We start from the raw sequence: 23,915 nt of genomic DNA on the forward strand, positions 1-23,915 counted from the left end.
CAGATAAATGTCTAAGGGTTGGAAAGAAACTGCCTACAAGAAACTGCCCTACTGATACTAACAAATTCAACAAACACCGAAAGACTGAGAAACACCAGAGTCTTCCCGTAGAAACTCCCCAAGGAGCCTCTGTTCCCTAACCCAGGGGCATCTGGGCCCTGCCAGCACTGCAGGATTCCGGACACCCCTGCACACACCCAGCCACACACAGCAGCGGGAGCAGTGGGCATCATTTCATTTAGTTTATTAGACAAAAATATATGATTTAGACAAGTTCGCTGACGCGCTATTTACAATCTGAAATCACTCTATATACAGAAAGAAGGGGGGAAAAAAGACACAAGCACGTGGGGCGTTTACCGAGCGGAGAGTGCGCCAGAGCCTGGTGACCGCCACCAGAGCTGGGCGCAGAGGCCAGGCTGCCCGCACGAGCCCCTTTCTGCAGAAAGCGATGGATGGGAGTCGTTGACGTCGTGGCCGTATTTGTCTTTACACCAGTCTGAAATATTTGTCCTCATTCCTCCCGCATCCCTCCCTCCCCAACTCCTCCCCCCTCCCCCCGCAAAAGTAAAAGAAGACCCTGAATCAGGCGGACGGGAGGGCTGCTAGGATCCGCGGCGTTCCCTCCTGCGGGGCCAGCGAGCTGCGGGGGAAACACAACGAGACAAGAAGCACGAGAAGTCAGTGACGGACGCCGCAGCCGGCGGCACCGGTTCTGCCGGCCGAGCGCCTGGGGGCGTGGCCGCCTGCCCCGCGCGGCTCCCGGGTCGGGAGAAACCCGGTGCGGCCAGCGGGCCCCGCGCCCCGCGCTGGCGGACAGCGCCCCTTCCGCAACGACCGTGGGACGCTGCCGCCCGGCGCTGCTCAGCTCCCCCGCCCCCGCACCCTTCTCCCCGCATCCCCGCTCCGCGCCGGCCCCGACCACACGGAGGGCACAAGCAAACCGCACTCACTTGTCGCGCACGGGCTGGAAGGGAGATTTTAACTGCTGTGCCGGCGAGTCCGGCCTGGGGACGAGGTCTCTCTCTGCGAGGGAGAGGGAGAAGCAGAGCGTTAAGAGACGGGCGTGTGAGTGTTAGGGGCGGGGGGGTTGCTGCCGAAGTTCGCGAGCCTCTCCCCCACCCACTCCCTCCCTCTCACAACGAGGACAGGGTCTTGGAAAACCCCCCACCCCTCACTAGGCAGGCCTGCAGGTAGAACTCAGCTCTCCCCACAGGGCCCAGGGCCTCGGCCTCAGTGCCCTAATCCAGGCCGAGATGACTGCTCATCCCCGGGCTGGGCTGCCACCGCCTCTCCCCTCCGGAGCCGGCGCGCTCCCTGCCCCCCGCCCCCCGCCCATGCTACGCCTGGGTTCCGGATTCCTGGCCCGGGGCGAGGCAGACACCCCGGGGGCGCCATACCTGGGAGCGCGGGGCTGCTGCGAGCAGAGGCCTTGTCACCGTGGAGCACCCCTGTAGCAACAGGGACTGGGGGCTGCGGCGGCGGCGGCGGCGGCGCGGGCAGGTGCGGGCCGTGCGGCGCGGCGTGGGGCGCGCCGACGCCCAGGAAGGAGCGCATGTTGAGCAGGGAGCCCTGCGCGAGGAACGCGCCGTTGGTCCAGTTGGAGAACTTGCCGATGTGGCAGGTGTACAGTCCGTGGCTGGGCAGGAAGGCGGGGTGTTGCAGCGGCGCGCCCGCGGGGGCCCCGTGCGCGCCGGGATGGCCGGAGGGAGGAGGCGGCGAGGCCTTGGGCGCGCCGTCGGGGCTCGTGGCGGTCTCGGCCAAGGACCAGATCTTGGGCTTGCTGTGCGGGGCGCCCTGCAGGCCACCGGACCCGCCGCCGGGACTCAGCAGGCGCGTGCTGCCAGGCTCCGGGACCTCTTTGACCAGGCCCAGGGGCGAGTCCTGGGACTTGAGCGCGTCGGCAGCTGCTAGCGGCGAGCCCTGGTCTCGAGCAAGGGCCGTCGGTGCCGCCGGCGCGCGAGGGGCCTCGGCCTTGTCCTCATCGTCCTCATTGCTCTGGTCGCCGTCATGCTCGTCGATTTTGTCGATGTCAATGCTCTCCAGGTCTATCTCCTCCTCGTCCTCGGCCTTCTCGGGGTCGCCCTCTGTGTCGCTTCCGAAAAGGGCTCCGTCCTCCTGGTCCTTGCTGCGCGCCCCCCACGTCACCTTGTTCTCCTTCTTGAGGCGGCGGCGCGCGTTGGCGAACCAGGTGGACACCTGCGTGAGGGTCATCTTGGTGATGATGGCCAGCATGATCTTCTCACCCTTGGTGGGGTAGGGGTTCTTGCGGTGCTCGTTGAGCCAGGCCTTGAGCGTGCTGGTGCTCTCGCGCGTGGCGTTCTTGGGCCGCCCGGGATCCCCGTACTGGAACTGGCCGTAGGGGTAGTAGGCTGGCGCCGTGTGGGCTGCGAAGGTGGCAGGGTGCACCCCAGGGTTGTCTTTGAGTTCATACTGTGAGCCCTGCAACCACACAGCCCACCGAGGGAGGAGAGAGAGAGATCAGGGGTGTGGGAGGAGAAGAAACAGAGAGAGAGAGCGCGATGAGTCCCCAAAACTGGGAAATTGGGGAAGAGCGGCTCTTGTCTGCTGGAGAACAGGAAGGCCCCCAGTGCACCACCCAGGGAGGAAGTGACGGGTCAGAACCATCAGCGGCCTCTAGAAACTGAACTTCCACCCATCGTGAAGAGGTGGTTTTTTGTTTTGATTTGGTTTTGCTTTTATTTTTATCTTTATTTTATTTTATTTCATTACTCAAGAGAAGTTCCAGAATCCATGCATTTCCAGAAGACCACAGCGGGAGCCGTGGCCCCACAGACTCTCCCGGGGCGTCCCTCAGTCCCCTCACCCCCACCACTCACAACAACTTCAACAGCCCTAATTTCCAAGTTTATCTCACGCTAACGAGAAGGGAAAACCTTTTAACTGCGCTGATAAAACAGTTTCTCCAAACGTACTGAACCTAAAGCCTAAAGCCCCTCCCTTCGACCCTGAGGGGGGTCAAGCAAAATAAACCATCTCCGGTTTTCTTTGGGTCCAAATCCACCAGCAATTTAAAATGAAAGCACACTCTTTTTAGCTCCCAAATTAATCTGCATTTAATGGTTCCCCACACTTAAAGGTCGGCCACGGTGACAGGTAATTTAAAATTTTAATCCTGGCCATCATCAACAACAACAACAAAAACACCATTTTTTTTTTTTTAAATACAAAAGGAGGGCTTAACTGGTAAAATATTAACAGGAGGGCTCAGGAGTGAGAAAGGGAACCGCTCTCCTAGGCCTGTTCTCACTTTATCTCTGTGATGTGGCAAGAGGAAGCTCGAACTGTTCTCAGGCATTTAGAAGCTGTGATTTATTTGTGATCAATATTCTTTTTATCATCCGTAGTAAAACACAGTAAGTCAAATTATCCCATCAGGTTTTTTGGTAAATAACATTTTATCTTTCTAACAACCTCATTAGGCCTCATTATTACCATAAATTGCCCAGACAGACATTCACTCACAATTTTATCTTTTGATTTCCAAATCCCCAATCTTAACGGCTTGGAAGCCCAGGCCTAGAATCCAGAGTTTGCATTTAGGCTTACTTTCTGAGAATCAGAGGGAGAGCACGAGCACATACTCACACCTTTTGGGGGTTATTTCTATATTGTTTCCCCTTAAGAAAGAAAGATCTAGTATCTCCCTTCCCCGCCGCATACAATGGGTGCAGAGTCCCACCACGCAGCTCCATTTCTCTCCTACAAATACTCGCTTGGGAGGGGGACTTGTTCCCAAAGAGCACACATCTGTATTCAAAATCTCTGTTAAAATTTAAAATTCTCCAAATAAACATGGTCCAGTTTTTACATTAGCAGAGGGGGTTTCCAGACTGAGAAGTTGTAAAGAGCAGAATATTTATTTGACTAATTAGTTTAGTGGTGGATGCCACTGAGAAAAGGTTGCCCTGGCCAGATTTCGTTTTTGCCCAATCTTTGCAAAATGTACTTTGCACTTTTCCAATTATTTTGGTTGTAACTGTAAGGACGACATTTCGGCCTCTTCTCTACCCCGAATTCTTTTTGAAAGGATACCTTGTAAATCTCTCATCGCTTCCCTGGCATCCCCAGCCGCCAGAACAAAATGGGAGCTGATCTTTTTCGATAGCAAGCGATCTCAAAGGCAGCTGGGGCCGCTTTCAGAGAAATAGCCTTTTCTTTCCAAAACTACAAGAAAAAGTTACAGAAAAACACACCAGCCGCTTTTCTCGCTTACAATTGGCGGGTATTTATTTCCTGCCTCTTCTGGAGAGAGTGGGGAGACAAGGGGGGGTGCCTGCAAACTGCGTTATCCCTCCGGCCCCAGCGCAAGGGGGGCTGCCTCCCTGGCCCCCAGCGCCCCGCGCGCAATTCAGCAGTATCCCGAAGTTTAAGCGCGACCTTGCAGTCAGACCAAGGAAAATGGATCCTTTGGGCCGACAGAATGGCGAATGCCCCGCGGAGAATTAAATTCGCAGCTCCCTCCCCCATCTGACACCCACTGGGACGGGAGACTAGGAGGACAGCATTTATTTTAAGCCCAGGGACTGTTTTCTTTAATCCTCCATTATGTAACGCGGAAAGAAAAGTGCTTTTCATTCGGTGCAAAAGAAATGAAAACTTTGGCAACTTACGAAAGTCAAAGCAAACACCGTTCCACACGCCAAAATTATTTCCAGTCCCCCCCGCATCTCAAATTTGCACGCACTCCATTAAGACACCCCATCCCGCCCGTCTGGTCTCGCCATTGTTAGGTTTATTTTGATCAACTCTTCCAGGCTTTGCAGGGTTCCCTCTGCAAAGTCGGACACAACTGGAGGAGGTCCACCAAAACGGGAGGGAGCGGGGTCTCCCCCGCCCGGCCCCAAAGCCGGAGAGGTCGCGCGAGCGGGGTGCGCCGGCCAGTCCTGGGCGTCCTGCAGAACCCGGCCGAGCTGCCGGAACCCCGCCCGCCCGCCCCGCCGCCACCGCCACCGCCGAGCCGGGGGCGCGAGCGACTTTGGCCCCAACCTCCGGCTGGAGCCGCGCGCCCCGGGCCTGCTGCTTCGGCCTCCCCGACTCCCGCCGAGACCCCGCTCGCGGCCCAGGCCTCCCGCCGACCCCCGGCCGAGCCGCAGGGGCCGTCGCCCGCCCGCCGCCCGGCGATCCCGCCGCCTCCCCCGGCCGCCCGGGACCCGCGGGCCGGGTCTCCCGCGCTCCCCCGCCGGGCCGGCCCCGCCCGCCCCCGCTCCCGCGCGCCGCGCCGCCCGGCCACCCGCGCCCGGGGCTCCGGGGCCGCCGGGGGAGGCGGCCGAGGCGAGGGCCGGCGGCAGGCCCGGCGCACTCACCATCTGCGAGAAGAGGCTGAGGTCGGCGGCGTAGGGCAGGAAGGCGCTGTAGTTGGGCGCGCCCGCGTACGGGCCGGCCGCCGCGTACATGCCCAGCACCGAGGTGACGGCGGCCGCGCCCGCGCCCGCGCCCAGCTCCGCCGTCCCCGGGCGGCCCGACGAGGCGGCGGCGGCGGCGGCGGCGGCCGCGGCCAGCACTCCCGGGCGCTCGCCTCCGTAGGCGCCGGGCCCCGCGGCGCTCAGGTACTGCGGGTAGCCCAGCTGCGGGAAGGACATGTCCGCGGATCGGCGGCGGCGGCGCCGGGCGAGGATTAAAGGGGCGGGGGCGGGGGTCGCGGCGGCGCGGCGGGGGTCGCGGCGGCGGGGGTGTGGGGGGGAGCGGGCGGCCGGCCGGGCGCGCTCGGGCCGGCCCGGAGGCGGGGGCCGCTGGCTGCTGCTCGGCCCGGTGCTCGCTGGCGCCCGGCTCCCGGCTGCGCCCGGCTCCGCGATCCCGCGCCGACTGCGGCGGCCGCCCTCCGCTCGGCGGCGGGGCTTTCAGACACAATTTGAAGTTGATGCTTTGATTGGCATCCCCTCGAGCGCTGGCCCCGCCCCCCGGCTGCCCGCCCGCCCCCTCCCTGCCTCCCGCCCGCCCTCGCCGGCCGCTCCCGCCCCTCCCGACTCGCACGTGGTGCTCCGCGCCGGCCGGGCCACCTCCGCCCGCTGTGGGCGCGCGAGCGGGCCGGGCGGCGGGTGCGGGCCTCGCGGCCACGGGCTCCCCGCCGCCGGGCTCCCGCGGCCGTCTGACGGCGGTCCGCACCGGCGGCGGCTGTCGGACCCGGGCTTTGCCGCCTCGGAGCCGAGGAGTGTCTGCGGGTTCAGGAAAGCGTCTCGGCGCCTGCTCTTCCGCCGTTGGGGCCGCGGTGCCGGCGCTGGGGCGGTGACAGCCCGCCGGGAAGGGCCTCTCCTCCGAGGCCGGCGCTGCCTTGGCCACCCCCAGACATCTCTGGCCGAAGTGGCCCCTCGCGCGCTCGGAGCGCTGCAGAAGCCGGCGTGGCGTGACCCCCGGACGCGGGCGTGGCGGCCCCGCGGCCCCCACGAGGTATTCCCGGGTCCCCTGGCCGTGACTGGGCTCGCTGCGCTCGGAGAAGCGGGTGGCCGCCCAGCTCTGCGCGCTCCCTAATTGGGAAAACTTCGAGAAAGGGCCGCTGAGAAGCCACTTCAGTGGCAAAGCAGAGGCAGTCCACAGTGACGGATTCTTGGAGGTGAGGGTGGGGACCTTTTCTTTGCTGGAAAATCACCGCCGCCGCGCGAGGGAAACGCTCCGCCCCCACCCCGGCGACGGGAGGAACGAAGCGTGGCTCGGGGCCCCTCGTCTGTCGGCTACGTGTGCACACGCAGGGAGGAAACTTGTGTGGAGAGCGCCCGCCCGAGGCGACGCTGCGACCGGCCCAGGGACACGGCGTCCCTCTTCTCCATCCTCAGCCGGCGGGGAGAGCGAGCGGACACTGCGCTGAACCCCGAGCTCCAGGAGGAGGTCCAGGTCCCCGCTAGGGCTCAGACTGGTGCACGGTCCTCCTCGCCTCCCTGTGCACCGGACTTCGGTGGGGCAGGCCGCTTCTGCCTTTCCACTCGCCGGCCAGATCCCCGCGGACCGGGTAGGGAATGTGCCGGGGGTACCGGCCCAGGTTCCTGGGGCCACTTTTCCCCATCTCCGAATAAGCGGCCAGCACCCCCCCCCCGGTACTCCCTGCTGTGAGGGGCTGGCACACTGGACCGGGCAGGAATCTCACCCACGCGCTGCAGTGTCAGCCTTGGTGTGGGCCAGTTCCAGTGTGCGGAGTTGAGGCTGGCCTCGGGGCCAGGTCCTCAGCAGGCTGTGTTGCTGGACCTTGACCTGGACCCCATCCCCTAGTTCCCTCTCCAGGCCCCTGGATCCTGGAGGCCCAGTGACTCTTGCACCATCAGGAAGGCTCTCATTTCCCCGTTTGGGGGCCTGAGGACAGACAGAGAACCGCTGTCTATAATTAGCAACAATGACACCCATAATGGTAATTACTAATTAACAGATCTGTAATCAGACTTTTATTTATCCGCTCAGTCAGGTTTTCTGCCTGTCCGTGCTGCCCCTTCACTCCTTCTCCTACTGCCCTCCACCCAACCTCCACGAACTAGCCCTTGCTCAGACTAGAAACCTCCTGCAACATCTGGGGACTTTTCCTGCTTGGAAGCAGATTCTGGGGTGCTAGAGCTCAGTACGAGCCACTCCCAGGCCTGGCAGTCAATAAACCAGAGCTTCCTCCTGCTCCCCAGCCCACCACCTCCCTGCGTGCCAAAGCCCTCTTTCCTACATCTCAAACAGAGCCCGGGGCCAGCCCCAGCACTGTTCGGTTCAGCAAACCTCAGTGTCACATTTCAGGGTGACAGGTAAATACAGATTCAATAAACCCTCTTCCGTGACATGGAGGGCAAGCAGAATGTTAGGCCAGAGACCCTTGTCCCTGTAGGGATTCAGCCCCACAGATGGGTCCTCCTCCGCCCTCTCCCCCTGCAGCTCATGGCAGCTCACTCCAGGGGGGCCAGAGCCCGCAGAACCAGATGTGGGCAGCAGATTTTGTCCAGAACAACCCCACAGACACATGCTGTGCCCTGCCTGTCTCACCTCCATCTGCATTATGAAAAGATAGAAGGTTCTAGAAGACAGGGAGGTGAGTGGGAAGGGCCCTCCTGGAAACCATGTCTGGGGATTCCCCAGTAGTGGGAGAACTGACTCTAAAAAGGCCTGTAGACTTCCTCTGCGAAGCCCTAGAAAGGTGCCTTAGTGCTGACTGTGCTCATTCTCTGCCCAAGGCCAGGGCTGGATCCCAGCAGAGCCCGACTGTACCCCTGGCTCATCTCTTTCCTTCATTCTCCTTGAGCTTTACCCAAAAAATTGCATGAAGAAAACTAGGAAACAATCTGACAAAAAAAAAAAAAAAGCAGCAGGGGGTTGGGGTAGGGATTGCCTCCAAACCATCCCATTGGAGACCAGGAGGAAAAGAGAAGGGTCCCAAACTTCTTGGCTCAGCGTCTCCATGGAAAGTATCATCCCACCACCCCTCTAATCCTTGTCAGCATCAAATAGTGGGGCTGAGGAGGAAAGGCCCCTCAGCTGTGCCTGAGCCTGGACCTTGGGCCTCACTTGAACATCTGCTTAAGGGGATTCCAGAACTTTCCACAAAGAAGATAGCCCAGCTCACTTGCTCAGCCCTTCCCAGGCCCTGGCCATCCCTCTGACAGCAGAGAGGCAGGGGAGAATAGGGGGGCCATATAGGGTCCTTTTGGGGCTCAGTGGCACTGCCTGGGGACCATCTGTGGGGTTCTACCCACCCACAGCCCCGCCACTCTGGATCCACAAACAGGGAGAAACCACCTTCACAGACCCTCAGCCACTATCCCCACCTGGCAGGGGTGGTTCCGGCCCGCCAGTAACTGGTCCCGAGGCCAGGACCAGGGGTGGGGCTGGAGGAGCCCCTCCCCTTTCCTTGTGACTGGCCAACCACTGAGCCGGAGGCAGGACAGTGGAATCAACCGTACAAAGCCAGACCTAGGGGTCGCTGTGAGGCCAGCCGAATCTGAGCTCCAAGGGGCCTGCATAGGGGCTCAGGTTGGGGAGGGAGTGCAAGGAAGCCCGTGCAGGGACCCCGGGAGTTGGAGCAGGTCATTGGCACAACCCGGAAGAGCTGGGCAGTGGCGGTTGGTCAAGACTTTGTGATTGGAAAGCCTGGACCCTCCGCATCCCCAGCTAGGACCTGGGCCTCTGGGTGCACCCGTGGACCGGTCGTGCACCGGAGTATAGTGCAGGAGTGGTTTTGGAGGGAGGCAGGGGACTCTGGTGGGGAGGAGAGAAAGGCCCTGAGAACTCGGTGTGTGCTGGAGAAGGGAGAGTTGGCAAAAATAGGATTTTGGACCAACTTGACTTTTAGGCAGGTTTCAAGGCCTGATGAAAAGTTTACCTGCTGGTTGTCCTTTGGTGGGACAGATGGGGGGGTTAGTTTTCTAAATAGGAGGGAATTGTTCCCCCAGGTCCGAAAAAGATCACGTCCCTTTTTTCTCCCCCACCCGTGGCGATGGTTAGCATCCACCATGCTCCCTACCCACCTACCCACTGTATATTTATGAGAGAATAAAAGTAAACAAACCAAACAGCATCCCCGTTTACAATTTTATTTCGTCCAAAAGAATTCTCCACTGATTTTGAGGCTCCGCCTCCCAGGGTCCCAGAAGAAGAGGATGCAGCTGCTGGGAAACTGCCCCTCTCCCGAAGCCATCATGGGGACCTGCCTTTGGCGCCAAGGACTCAACGGATGTCAGAGACCAGGGTCAGGGATGCAGTGGCAGCCTCAAGGCCTCTTCCTCTGCTTTTCAAAATGGCCATTCCTTCCTGTGCAGACTGTGGGGCAGGCATGCAGGGCAGCAGCTTAGTGCTAGGGCTTGGTGGCCTGACCTGGCCCCGCCCGACCCTGGCCCCGCCCTCCGCCCTGATGCGGGCCTCCTGATTTATGAGTCTTGTTAAATACCCATTAGACTTTGCACCTTTCTCCAGCAGGACCCAGGAAGCCACCGTGCTCCTCGGAGACAGACAGTGAGGCAAGAGTCAAACAGTCCCCAGCGGATGGCCTAGAAGCCTGGAGGAGCGCAGGACTGCACCCAGTTGCCCTTGGGTTCAAGCCAAGAAGAGAGCCTGGCTGCCCCGGAGGGACCAGAGTGAGGCCAGCAGGAGGCAAAGCCAAGAGACCCCAGGAACATCCCTGGAGCAAAACGTCCTGAAGCGAGGGACCAGGGACTCGGGATGGTCTGAAGCTCTCCAGGCAGGGCCCGCCACCGGGCAAAGCAGAGCAGGTGCGGGGAGGAGTGGGGCTTGGTTCCCCGGACTGCGGCTGGCCGGAGAAGAGCGGCCCTGGGAGCGCTGCGCCCGGAACCGGCAGGGGTTCCCACCATGGCAGGGTAGAAAAATGGACCGCAGCCTCCCCGGCTGGCGTGCCGCGATGTCGCCGTCCCCGAGTGTAGGAGGAAGTGAATTACATGCGTGTGCACACACGTAAATATTTTATAAACCTCCCCTTAATTAACCAAATCATTTCCATTATGCCTCCAATGTGATCATCAGCGACGGCGTGAGGGTTTCCAGGGCTTATAATTTGATGTCACCAGACGGTTGCTCGGGGGCAGAGGTACCATGGCCGCGCCAGCTGCACGCGTATTTATTTGTTTTTCTACCGCGTTCCTGTAGGGCCCCATTATGCAGCTTTTAATTAGCTTGTGTGTGTAGTTCCCCGTCCCGAATCAGCGCCATCCCGGAGCAAGGCGATGTACATCCTCGCAGTACAGATGTAGCTGCCCGCCCCGGAACGCGGGGAAACGCGTGTCTGACACAGCAATGCGGGGCCGCCACGCAGCCGGCCGGCGGCTCTCCGCAGCCCAGAGGCGCAGATCAAAGCCGGCGGGGACTTCGGCGGCGCCCCCGTGAGCGCCGCGGTGGCTGCGGGTCCTCAGGCCTCAGAGGGAGACAGGCGAGCGCGGCTTGGGGGACCAAGTGAGGTTCCGTCCTTGCCCAAGTCCTGAGGTCCTTGCTGCGGCGGCGCGGACCTCTGGCGCGTGTCCCGCTCCGGGCCTGGTGCGCGGGCCGGGCGCGCGGAAAACCGGGCCGCGGAGCAGGGCGCTGTGGCTTCCTGCCGGTGCGAGAGTCCTGTCACCGGACCCAGGGCGCACAGCCCGGATCGCCCGGATCTCTGGGCAGGAGACCCGCCCCCGCCCCGGCCCTTGCGCGGGCTGTCTTTTCCTTCTTGAAATGACCCCTATGGAGCGCCTGTAAATCTATCCCTCCAGCCACCGGGGAATTCTTTTAAAGCTTTCTTTTTTGTCAGGAATAAGAGATTGTTCATCTTTAACTAGACCACATAGAAATTATGATTCAACAGCAGTGTGTATTTAATTAGAGTAATCTCACTTGAATTTAATTACTTAATGAATTATTTGTTTAAAAGGTACAACGTCTTGTTTGCCAAGTGCGGTGCAGACCTCTGATAAGAACTTCTGTTCTAAGGACATTACAGCTTAAAAGCAGTCATGTGTTAAGGTTTGTATTTTAACTCCTTGAGTGTGGAACCGTTAACTGTTGAGGTACTACTCCAAGGAAATCTCTGAGATTTATGGGTGCAGAGAAGGTGCACAGAGGTTCCGTTCTGTTCTGTGCACAGGTCCCTTTGGAAATTAGCATCCTCTAACTTTTGCCGTGTAAGTCTATTTTTAAACTTACTGCATTCCGCTTGTGGTAGGCAGTCTCTTTTTTTCTGGTGCAAGATGACAGCTGTCTACTAGAGGACTCATTTTATTAGTATTTGCAGCGAAGCGGCACAGCCTTCAGGAAAACTCCTGCCTTGCTCCTCTGGGTCCCTGAGGCATCCACAGTAGTGGCAGGAAGATTTTCTGGGCTTATCGATCTTCTGGGATTGGAAGCTACGAAGGCCCATTCTTTGACCTTAACCCTTCATTCCTAAACTGTGGAAGAATTGCACTTCCTCTTGTTTCCCAAAAGCAAGAGCAAATGACTCCAAGCCATGCCATCCTTTCCGGGAGGCTCTGAAGTTGACTTGTCTCCCGGTGATGCTAAGGATTGACGGAGGCAGCTAATGCAAGGTTCATAACCAGGGGCCGCAGAGGAGGGTGACCTGCTGGGATTCTGACATGATTTCTGTGTCTTCTGTGGTTAGGTTGCTGTAGAAGGAGACAGTTTCTTTTCCTCTGCTAACCTGCATGACGGACAGAGCCTTCTATCCTGGCATGATGGAATTTTAACAGAAAATGCCCATATTGGGTAAGGGTGGGGGCGGGAAGCCTTTCCCCGTCAGTGAGAGAAAATAGAAACTAGGAACACCTTAAACCCAGCGGACTCAATTCCACTGTCATTTTCATTAATATTTCATTAATCAAATAAGTTACTTAAATGCACATTTGGGCATTAATGCACTATGGCCACATAAATATTAAATATCGTGAGTATCCTTTCCACCTAAAGAAGGAATGAGCTTCTGAGAGAAGTACAACGTGTTGATAAGAGTGATTAGCTTTTTGTTTCTTTTCAGAATCCCGGATGTTTATGGTAGCCAAGCCTCTTGTCTTGCAATCCGAGTTCTTATGGTGGTTGAGTTATCAAGTAAACTTAATCCCATTCAGTTATGGCTACAGGAGCCTTTCTTCCAAAGAATCAGATCAATGCATATTTTAAACTGTTTATGAATTTACTTCACATATTCTACTGAGTAACAACTGACAGTAACAACCAGAAAGGACATGAGATAATAACTCAGGAATGAGAATACATTTCTCAGATCTGAGCAAATCCAAAGACGATTTGCTAGTAAAACCCTCAAAGGGAATGATATGTGTGGGATGGAAAAAGGTGAGAACACTAAATGGCATATTTATGTTTGACTCTTGGAGAACTGTTTGAAATTTCGACCAGATAGGATTCTACCTCCCATGACTTCCTAGCAGCCCTCAATCACTTATATTATAAAAGATTCAATCTACCTACTGGAAATACCTTTTAGAAATAGCAGTTGGAAAATACCCACTCACACAACGTCCTGGGCAGAAAGTGTTGTGCATTCCGGGTTTCACAGACCGTGTGCCCCAGGAGTCACTGGAGCGTAGGTTAAAATCGGTCCAGTGAAGGGGCATCTGTGCAACAAACGCGCCCAACAGGACACTTTGGGAGCTCAGGGGAAGGTTTCTCTGAGGTTTGGAAGATATTTGGGTCTAGCAGCGTTTTCCAGGAGCATTCTTGTGGAAAAACAAAATCCAGGTATGAAATGGGCCTAAGGCGGGGGCTGGGGGGACTTGAAAGGTTACTCGACTGAGGGTCCCTGGTCTGCTTTCATTCCCCTTCCACACTCCTGTCCCCAAGACTGTCTCCAGAGCCGTGGTGTCCGGGGTTCTTGGCTGGGGTCAGACCAGCTACCTCCCTCCTTCCCCGTGCCGGAAGACTAGGTAGAGCGGCCTCGGGCCTTCTGGCCGCACTCTTGCGCCATCTCTGAGTGTGTGGATATTTGTATGAGTGTGTGGATATTTGTATGTGTACCAGGAAGTGGGGGGGCGTGCAGGCTCCCTCCCAGGAACACTTCCAGAAGCTACTTTGACCCAAAGAACATGACATTAGGACCAAGTTCAGGACGTGTTTTCCTCCGACCTCGGAGCTCCTGTAGGGCGTCCTCAAGCCGCCCAGTTGCAGAGCGGCTCCTGATGACTTCACGCTGGTGAAAGCTCCCAAGACACACCCTCCAAGCCACTCACCCGTGTTCTGTGTCTCCCTCTCCCCTCTAGCCCCACACAGCCTGGCTGGCCTCTAGTCTCCTGGGAGTGAGCTCAGTGATTGGCAACTAACCACAGCTCCCAACGGGACGCAGGCTGGTCGGTAACCGACAGTGACGGTCGGTGAACTTAGGTCGCGTACAGCTGTCCTCGCAGAGTCCCACCGACAGGGGCATCTCAACCAGGGAGATGCATGTTCTCAGGGTCCTGGAGGCTGGGAGTCCAGGGGCCAGGGGTCCGCAAGGTTGTGTTGTCCAAGGCCTCTCTGTTCGGCAGGCGGATGCCTGGCCTGCCTCTGTCTTCCCGCGATCTTTCCCCGGCGCCCACACTCCCAGCGTCTCTCCGGCTCCAGCCTGTCCTTCCAAGGAGGCCAGGCAGGTTGGATGTGAGGCCACCTGCCTCCCTCCTGCCCCCTCCCCCCTCCTGCCTCCCCCCCCTGCTTCCCTCTCTCCTTCCTTCCTTCCTTCCTTCTTTTTCCCCTTTTTCCCCCCATTCATTCCCTACTTAGCAAACATTTGTGGGGGGCCGTGTAAAAAGTGGACGATTTCTCGTGGTACGGGTGAAGGAAACACAAACCAGACAGTTGTCTAAACATCTAAAGTCAGTGTCTGAGGTCCGCGAAGCGGGCGAAGCTCGTGAGCACCTAATTTCCACCCGAGGCAGCGGTGCGAGTGAAGAGGGCTGTGCCAGCTGCTTATGTGGTCTCTCCGCGGCCACCCTTCCCTCCCCATCCCGTCACGCTGGGCCCTGCAGACCCCATTTCGGCTTTGAGCCGTTGCCCGTGCGCTTCCTCTCCATTAGACCCTGCAGCAGGTGCGGGGAGGGCTGAGCTGCAGGGCGGGGGGGGGGGGGGGGGCTGCCCCTTCCTTCTCCTGCAGGCCCCTCCCTCCCCTCACCTCTGGGACCTCAGCTTTGCCTGGGGCCGCAGCTCCGAGTGCAGTGCCAGGGTTGCCGGCTCTCCCAGAGCCAGACCACGGTGCTCCCTGGATGGCCCGCCAGCCGCAGCCCCTCAGCCTCCCCGCCTGAGTTCAGTTCCTTGGGGCTCCTGACGTTTTGCAGTTTCTGTTCTTCTGTATGGCAGTTGCCGCCTGGGTCTGCCTCTGAGGCTTCTCAGCCAACGGACTGGCCACTCTGTCCCCGTCCTCGTTTGCAAGCACTGCGACCCAGACTAGCTGGCCTAAACAACAGAAACTTATAGTCACCCGTCCCGGGGGTTAGAAGCCCAAGGTGGAGGTGTTAGTAGGGCTGGTTCCTACAGAGATAGAGGGAAAACTTGCCCTAGGCCTCTCTCCTACCTTCCAGAACATTCTGGTAATGCCCACCCTTCCTTGGCTTGTGGACGCATCACCACAGAGGCTCTGCCTCCGTCTTCACAGGACCTTCTCAACGGGAGTTTATCTGTGTCCCAAAACTCCCTTTTCTCCACACGGACACAGGTACATTGGGTGAAGGCCCACACACTCCAGTAAGACTCATCTTAGTAGCTGCATCTGCGACAACCCTGTTTCCACCCGGGGCCCCATTCTGAGGCAACTGGGCTAGAACCTCGGTGTGTGGATCTTGGGACAGACACAGTTCAACCCATAATGATGCTTGATTAAAAATTCTTTATCTTGGCCCTTCTGTCCAAAAAGCCCTGCAGTTCCCACCCATGTACTGGGCCAGGACTGACATGAGGGGCCCAGATTTTGGACCAACCAAAGAGAGGGCCCAGTGGCCTGTCCCTTGAACGGCCTTTGAAAGGTGACTTAGATTGGGAGAGGTCAAGAGGATGAGCAAAGTCTGTCCCTGCGCTGGCGGGACAGGGCTCTGGAAGCACGCCGGGGAGGTGGGTGGTCCCAGGGAGGCGGAAGGACACAGAGGAGCAGCGTCGGCGGTGCCCAGGGGCGGAGAGCGCAGACTTCGCTCTCTGGGCAAGGAGGGGATGGCACAGGTCTCCGAGCAGGGGCAGGTCAGGTGTGTTCGTGGAATGGCAAGAGGGAGCTGGGTCGGAGCTACAGGGCGACATCGCAGAGGTGGAGGGGACTGTGGGAGCCCACCGAGGTCCCAGAGGGAGGGAGAGAGAGGGCCTGCGGGCCATCAGCATGTGCCGGACCCCTCGGGCCTTCCGGGCACCGGGAGAGCCCCTCTGTGCGAGCACAAGGAAGAGGCCAGCGTCCAGCCTCCTGCAGGGACTCTGCTCAGGATCACCTCGGGCAGGTGACGGGGGCCCCATGGGGGATGCCTGGGCAGGTAAGAGGGGGCCCTGTGGGGGGACTCGGGGCCCTGGCTCCTTGTTCACTAGGCAGAAAGCTCTGCTTCCCTCGTTGACGTCTGTGCTTACAGATGAGATTTTATCTGAACAAAGGGTTTTCCTTCGCTCTAACGCTGAAGAATCACAGAAGCACGCGACTGTCAGGGTTTGGATTCTGTTGTCTTCCGGTGGTTTGATGAGGCGTAAACCTCCAGTTGTGAAACGTGGCCTACGATCACATGGTTCTCTGCTCAGATCTGATGGGTCTTCTAGCCACGTCCGGCGTATACAGTCATGTATCTTATGACAGAATGTGTGAATATGTGCCCGATCCTCAGCGATGTATTAGGTGTTCAATTAAGCAGAAATCTGGAATGATGGGAATGTTGGGGAAAAGAATGCTTTCGGATAAAGGTACTTGCTGTTATTATTATTAATACAGATGAAAACAAGTTACTTGCAAGCCTACCTTTGGCATCGACTCATGCAGGGCATAGCTCAAAGATTGAGTCAGTGGTTTCATCTTTAAAGAAAGACAAACCCAGTGATTATAAAGCAGAAAAACAGTCCTGCATCCCATCAGGAACCTCCTGACGGACGTGTGAAGGGGGAGTAGTTCGCCATCTCTGTGCGGGGGAAATGGTGCTTCTGGTGGACGGTTTCCTTGCTAACTCCGGAATCCTGAGCTATGCAAACTGCTTCGGTGATTATCACCCGCCGCACAGCACATTCAGGGTGAGCTGGGAGATGCTATCCATGCCCCGCGGCATCCTCTCTTAGGAGTAAACTTTCTTGTGCTCCCACCTGTGAACTCGGTTTTATGTGTTCCGAGAAAGGGGCGAACAGGCTTCAACCCCGGCTCCCTCAACAGCTGGCTCGTGGAGAGTTCGAGGTCCGGTGTTCTGGGCAGCTCCCGCCTGACTTCGTCATGTCACTGTGGAACCAGGTTATAAAAGAAGGTCCACAGACAGCCCGGCCGGAGGCTCCCTCCCTCAGGAGGGGTTGGCCTTCTCAGAAGACGTGTGATTTGGCCGTGTGGTGCGTCTGTGTAAATCCGCCTGTCCCTGCGTGGGGAGCGCGGGGCACACGCAGAGGAAAGCCTCTGCGTCTCACCCCACCCTGCCTTCCGTTGGAATATCGCGTGGCCATAACACCTGCTTGCTGCAAGGATGCCGCCGGCTTTCTGTAACTCCGTCCCTCACCCCTGGAAGTACCTGTTCTGCTTTGTCATCCAGCCAGCCGTTTGAGGAGAAATCACCTCTTCAGAACTTGGGGTCTCCCACCTGAAATGCAAACTGTGGAAGTGTCCCAAGGCTTTGAGAGAAAATGTGGATCTCCTGCCCTCCGGCACCCCCACTCCCCGCCCACCTTCTTCAGTCCGTACACCTCTGAGCGTGGCCCCTCCTCCTCCTCCTCCTCCTCCCCCATCACCATTCTTCTGGGAAGAAAGTTTGAATTCCTCCTTCTCGTGGCTGCCCACACCCAGGGACCGTGACCTGTCACCTGCATTCCGGAAATCCAGCCTCACCGCTCGGACCCAGCCTCACCGCTCTCAAGGCCAAGGTCGTCTTCGCTAGCCGGCCTGCAGGGTTGCAGGCTGTGTGTCATCCGTGTCCCTCATTCTTTTATTCCAGGATGCATGGGGTTGTGCCAGCCTCCTCGAATCTGTTTTCTCCCCTGCCAAGATGCCCTCTGCTCCCCTGGTCTGCGGAGGCCCGTCTCCATAGCACGTCACTTGTTCGTCTTCATGGCTGAAATGTTCTGCTCAAGCTGCAGAGGGTTGAGCAGCTCTGGTCTCTTGCCTCGTCTCCTAGAGAAGGCCGTGTGAATGCAGCCCGCCATTTCCTTAGAAGGGGGAGAACGCACTACGTGAAATATTGGAGTTGGCCTTGGTCTGGGTTCGTCATTAGTGCTCGTCATTGCTTCTACGTTTCAACCCGCAGTCTGAGCCCAGAACTGTCTCTTCACTCCCAAACCCATCTTTCATTCCTGGTTTTAAAATCCAGCTGGAAAACCCATATATAATCCTAGAATTCTAAAACTTTGAAGCTCTTGGAAAGTGTCTTAAAATGTGTGGACCTTGCCTAGAAATCTTTTGATTCATTAGGTGTGGGGCTGGGTCCAACCTGTGAATTTGAAGTAAGTATGCAGATAACTGGGACTTGGTTGAAAAAACACATTTCATAAAAAGGACTCCTAGATCTACACCCGGTTTGACCTTTTGAACCCAGCAAACTTCACTGTGCTCTCTGCAGACCCCAAGTCTGACTCGCTCTGACGCCCCCTTCACTGACACCGCCCTGCGTAAGGGCCTCCTCCTCAGTTCACTCCGTGTCCGTCTCTTTGCCCACCGGCTAACCTCGCTGCTCTCGTGGGCTTACCCCAGTGCGCATCCTCCCTGGAACACCTCCCTCACACCCCGGCTTTTTACTGTGGGCCCCCCACATCTGTATCTAATCCAAACCTCAGCCGTGAGCTACAGACCCAGATATCCATCTACGTGTGACCCTTCTCCACCGGAAGCTACAGATACGCCAAGTGGCTCTTTGTGCCCCTGGGACTCCATGAAGCAGCCGGACCCCGGCCACCGGCCTCTGCCTCCGTCAGCGGTCCACCTTCACTTCTGTCTTGTTCGACATCCGTAGGCCCCGTGATGGTGGGCAGAACACGCGGGACGCTCCTGGCACCAGGGCAGCTCCGCGATGCTACAGTAGATGAGGAACAGAAAAGGTGGTTGGGTTCCTGTCCTCAGGGAGGTGCCCGTGACCTGTGACTTTGCAGAGGTCCCGCTGCACCTCTCCTTCCCCCCCGGCTCCGCTAGCGAGGAGTCCGTACACCGCCTCCCCACATGTGGGCACGCTCAGGGCCTCTTTGGCTCTCAGATTCCATCTTCTCCAGGATCCAGGTTGGACAAGAAATTAAACGGTGACCCTACCCACAGGCACTTCACGTCCGCATCGTCAGCTGACTGGATTGTGGGCACGGCGTCTTGAAAGATCTCCTGCCTTCAGTCTGGTTGCATTTCGTTCTGTTGCCAGTGACCTTCTGCCGTCACACCCTGGCCCAGTGATGATCATCGGCTGCTGGTGACCCTGGAGGTCCCGCTGCCCACATTGTGTGCAAGGTGGCAGGTTGTGTGGCTCCCAGTCCCTTTTCCGATCCAGCCTCAGCCTCCATCAGGAAGCCGTGATTCTCCAGACGCCCTGTCCTTCCGGAAGCTTCCGACCCGCATGCCGCTGAGGGCTCTGTCTTCCTCTTTTGCCGTGCTTTCTTACTAGGATGCATCTTAATGGATTTTTAATTTTATTGGTAGCAGTAACATGTATAATTTTTTCATTAAAATTTTCAAATAAAACTAAAATACCCCTGGTCAAGTGTGCCTCGCACGTGAGTGTAGTGCATCCTTCCACTCCCACGGGTAACCCTGAGGCCGTTCACATGGTTCCTTTATCCGATCCCCTTCCCTGCATTAACATGTGTGGCCGGCGCACTCACGATGGATACATGTACAAGCGCACACGTGATTGTGTGTAGTTTGTAGATGTTTGCACAGGTGAACCCCTGCCCCGAGGAAGGTTGTTTGCAACTCTATTTTCCTTAATGCCCCTTGGCCTCTGTTTTCATGTCAGCACACAGAGATCCTCGCTGTGTTCTAAAAACTGTTGCTTAGAATCCCAGAGCATGAATGTGCTCTATTTTATTTAATTATCTTTCAATTAAAGGGCATTTTGATGGTTTCTAATTAGTCATGAGTCTGTGTGGTGCTGCGGGAGCGGGCTTGGCTGTGCCTCTCTCCCCTCATGAGGTTTTCTCCAGGGTAGGTGCACGTGCACATCTGTCCGTTAAGGTTTCTGCTGGGGACCGTGTCTGTGTCTCCTTGGCAGCTGTGACATGCAGCCGGCCCAAGAGCTGTCAGGGGAGCGTCCCAGGGTTGGGAAGCAGGCTCCCTCTGTGGAAGCCCCAGGCCCGGAGGGAGGGGGGCATCTGCCACACCCTCTGCTGGGTTTCTTTGTCTCTGCTGGGGTCCATGCCGGTCATGGGGCGGGACAGGCAGAAGCATGAAGGCACCGCTGGGTAGCTGCCCTTTGCACGGAAGAAGGCGGGGCAGGCAGAGTGCCCTTGCAGCCTGTGTGAGTCTGAGCCCCCCAGGATGCCTGCTGTGGCTTTGGTCACCAGGGCCAGGCCCCCTGGGGTGTGGGGGGAGCACTGAGGTGCCCAGGATCCAACATAGCAAGTGAGTATGGGCTGAATGTGCTGGCCCACTGGAGGCTGGGAGGGATTGTGTCCAGCAGGGGTGGCCGCCTGGTGGTCAGTGCCCACTCCGGGGTGCTCTGCTGTGTGGATACAGAGCAGGGGCAGCGCCAGGACCCTGAGAGCAGAAGGTGGCAGGAAGATCTAGGTGCCCAGAGTCCCTGTCCCTGCAGCCTGCTCTGTGTCTGCCCCACGGTGGGCTCCTGGGGATGGAGAGACCCTGTGGACGGACAGACCACAGACGGATCATTTTAGAGCATGTCGGTGACCAGCATGTTGTTTTGGAAAACCTACTGTTTTACTGTTACTCATTTCAGAAGTGGCCAATAGATCTTAAGGTCTAATTCCAACTTTGAAATCCTTCACACATGTTTGCTGGAGTCACTGTCTAAAATATAAATGGTCGAATTAGCATTGAACGTCCACGCCGTGGTTTCTTTGTTTCGCTGTTTCAGAGCTCCATCCTTCCTTGTGCTCTTCCGTCTGTCCTCAAAGGAGCAGACGGGCTCTTCGCTCAGGAACTGGCTCGGGGGTCTGTTGGTGATGGACGCGTTTGGATGGTGAATTCATAAAAGCCAGTCAAAGGGCATTCTTTTTTTTTTTTTTTTCTTTTTCAGGACAGGTGTCCTCCATTGCATGTCTGTCTACACCTGCTGAGTGACCAGCAAATGTGGGGTGGAATTAATGGTCTTCATAACCCAAGACCACAGCTTTGAAAGGTCAGATTTGAAGCACAACGCTATTACATCCATGCGGTTGACTTGAGAAGCGTCGTTATGGGGCCTGGCATGGTCCGTGTGTTTGTCTTATGACTTGACTCCACTGTCCGCTTGCAGTTCCTCCTTTAGGGAGACCAGCGAAGGCTTGGGGAACAGAGACAATAAAGTGGTGAGTTAGGAAGAGAAGGAATGGTCTTCAGAAGCGCCCGGGCCAGGCAGCTGGTGGAAATGGCCGGACCCACACACTTGCCATCTTTTTCCCAGGCTCTCCCTCTGTCCAGGCTGAGCCCACCGCGACCCTGACTTCAGCCTTCGCACGAGACGGGTCATCTGAGCCCACCGTGACCTTGGAAGTTACACACCGAATAATTCAAGGACATCCTGGAACATACACCTTGATACTAAAACCCCAAGGATGATGAAGTGTTTATTGCTTTAATCCAAGTTTCTTCTTGGTTGGCTTATGTTCTCCTGAATCTTACTTGGGGATTCATGAAGTGTTCTGGAATTCTCCTCTGAGGTTCAGTAGTTACCTAATATTTTGCTCATGGGGATCATCATCAAATAACCCCACAGGAGGGGCACCTGGGGGGCTCAGTGGGTTAAAGCTTCTGTCTTCAGCTCAGGTCATGATCTCAAGGTCCTGGGATCAAGCCCCGCATCAGGCTCTCTGCTCAGCAGGGACCCTGCTTCCTCCTCTCTCTCTCTGCCTGCCTCTCTGTCTACTTGTGATCTTTGTCAAATAAATAAATAAAATCTTTAAAAAAAATAATAATAACCCCGCAGGAAGATGGCGTGGCTTCTGTTGAGAGCTCTCCCATTTGCTGTGGACTAGCAACTGAACAAGGTGAGGGACACTGCGGCGTAGAATCTCGGCTGTGGATTCTGTAACTGAGGAGGCAGGGCCCGTGTGGGCCATGTCCTGACCATGTGGGAGACCCCGGTGGACACCTGCCCTCAGCTGGTCATTTATAAACCGAACGAGGGCTTTGTAGAACACTGAAAATGATGTGAAGAGTGATTTTTTTTTTTAATCACCTTTATGTGTCCTGAAAACCTAAAACCTCAGGGACTTACTGCTGTGGATTCTTGGCCCCAGCTTCACCCAGAAGATGCCGAGGGCACCAGGTTCTCCCTTAAGTAGGGTTGCATAACAGATTGGAAGAGTATGACGCGCAAGAATTTATTAAGTGGCGACCACGAGCCAGACGTGGGACCGGGCCGCGATCCAGCGTTCAGGGGCTGTGTGGGCAGGAACATGAGGTGGGAACAAGCTGTTTGTTGGTGTCGAGGACTTCTGGGTGCCCGATGCCCTGAGATAAGATTCAGCACGTCTGGTTCCTCGCATGGAGAGGTCACCCGGGGTTACCCAGCACAGGTTGTCAGAGAAAGGACTAGTTCTGTGAGTTCTGAGTGTCCCGGGCAGCCCTGGAGTGGACAGCGAGGGCTTGGCCCCAGCTCTACCCCCGCCAGAGGCCTGGGGAGGGAGGGCGTCTGCAGCTGAAGGAGCCGCCGGCCCCGTCCTCCTCACACGTGTCTCCCCTTCGGAGATCGCGGCACCTGCTGGGCAGGGCCCCCAGGCTGTCCTCGGGGCACCCTCGACACTGACAACCCCACACACTGGGGCAGCATGCAATGACAAAAGCCCATTTTCTCACAGCTCCAGAAGCTCGCAACAAGAGACCCCAGGGTCTTGCTCCCTCCAGACACCCCGGGGGAGGACCTGTCCTGCCTCTCCCAGCTTCCGGCGGCCCCTGGTTTTCCTAGGGCTTGTGCGTCCATCATTCTAACCACTCCTCATGATCTCCCGGCCTGCTCTGTGTTGGGGTCTCTTCACCTCCATTTTTCGCAAAAACCCTTGTCACTGGATTTAGGGCCCATCCAGAGGACGCAGACTGCTCCTCATACCAAGATCCCTTGTCTGGTTGCAACTGCAAAGACCTTCTTCCCAGATGAGGTCACGTTCACGGACTCTGTGGATTAAGATGCAGACACACCTTTGGGAACCACCGTTCAACCCATGACAGGGCCTGGCAGCCAGTGCTTGGCGTCTCGGCGGAGGGAATCTGACACAAACCCACCATGAATGGCCTGCGTGGACAGGAAGCTCTGGCCTGTGGAGACCCGCGGGGCCCGCAGCTTGGGGTCGTCCTTGGGCTGGGGGCGGCAAGGAGAGATTGGCATGAAGCCCGGGTTTCTGGATGACGGCAGGAGGACAGTACAGGAGAGGCCGTAGGAAAGAGCTGTGGCCCGGGGCCCCGTCAAGAACATCCAACCGGTGCTCCAGGACAGCACACTCTGAGACCCGACACCAACGTGTGAGAGTCACAAGTGATCCTAGTAAAGAGGGTGAAACCACCAGATTTTCACGTAGTCTCGTTAAGGCTCCCCCCAGGGACAAGAGAGGAAAGTGGAGCTTTAACGTCCCCGTACTTGCTGTCACCACGGAGGGACCTCTTCTTCACGCTTCCGCGGTCAGCGATGCCGTGAGCTCCTCGGGCTGCTCTCACGCGGGAACGTGGAAGTGTGTCCAAGCTAGTCACAGCCCCTGGCCAAGCTGGGTGCTGTGGGATGCACTAGACTCCAATCAGAGCCAGAGCCCACAGGGTGACAGACGGTGACACATGTCCGTTGTGTCCATTGACACCTTGCGGAGCTTGGCACATGGAACTAGGAGTGCACGGCTGGTGCTTGCTACGTCGGACCCCGCGAAGGGCTCGGGACCGCCCTCCGTCTCCCAACTCTGCCTTCACTCACGTCGTCCTGTTGTCAGGAAGGCTCTGTCCCCGTGGCCCAAAGACACCCTTCTCCGACCCCCAGTCCCACTGCACCTTCTCCGACCCCCAGTCCCACGGCGCCTTCACCGACCCCCAGTCCCACGGCGCCTTCTCCGACCCCCAGTCCCACGGCGCCTTCACCGACCCCCAGTCCCACGGCGCCTTCTCCGACCCCCAGTCCCACGGCGCCTTCTCCGACCCCCAGTCCCACGGCGCCTTCTCCGACCCCCAGTCCCACGGCGCCTTCTCCGACCCCCAGTCCCACGGCGCCTTCTCC

At 57.6% G+C, this 23,915-nt stretch overlaps 1 protein-coding gene across 1 annotated transcript; it reads right to left on the bottom strand.

Annotated features, from left to right (window-relative positions):
• Window positions 1-227: 227 nt before the first annotated feature.
• IRX1 (iroquois homeobox 1) lies at window positions 228-5,663 on the bottom strand. Its single transcript, XM_032337820.1, has 4 exons — window positions 5,328-5,663; window positions 1,401-2,442; window positions 954-1,026; window positions 228-643 (listed from the first exon to the last, which is right to left on the bottom strand). The coding sequence occupies exons 1-4, from the start codon at window positions 5,601-5,603 to the stop codon at window positions 586-588; spliced, it is 1,449 nt and encodes a 482-aa protein (XP_032193711.1). The 5' UTR covers window positions 5,604-5,663; the 3' UTR covers window positions 228-585.
• Between the last annotated feature and the right edge of the window lie 18,252 nt (window positions 5,664-23,915).

The sequence above is a fragment of the Mustela erminea genome, chromosome 3 (genome assembly GCF_009829155.1).
Source record: "Mustela erminea isolate mMusErm1 chromosome 3, mMusErm1.Pri, whole genome shotgun sequence".
Lineage (NCBI taxonomy): Eukaryota > Metazoa > Chordata > Mammalia > Carnivora > Mustelidae > Mustela > Mustela erminea.

Bases quoted from the DNA above. Each gene is read 5' to 3' on its own strand.
- IRX1 (XM_032337820.1), bottom strand. From the start codon at position 5,603: ATGTCCTTCCCGCAGCTGGGCTACCCGCAGTACCTGAGCGCCGCGGGG. The intron at 2,443-5,327 runs GTGAGTGCGCCG...GTGTGGTTGCAG, and splicing joins TCAGCCTCTTCTCGCAGATG to GGCTCACAGTATGAACTCAA. The intron at 644-953 runs GTGAGTGCGGTT...TTTCCCCCGCAG, and splicing joins TTCCAGCCCGTGCGCGACAA to CTCGCTGGCCCCGCAGGAGG.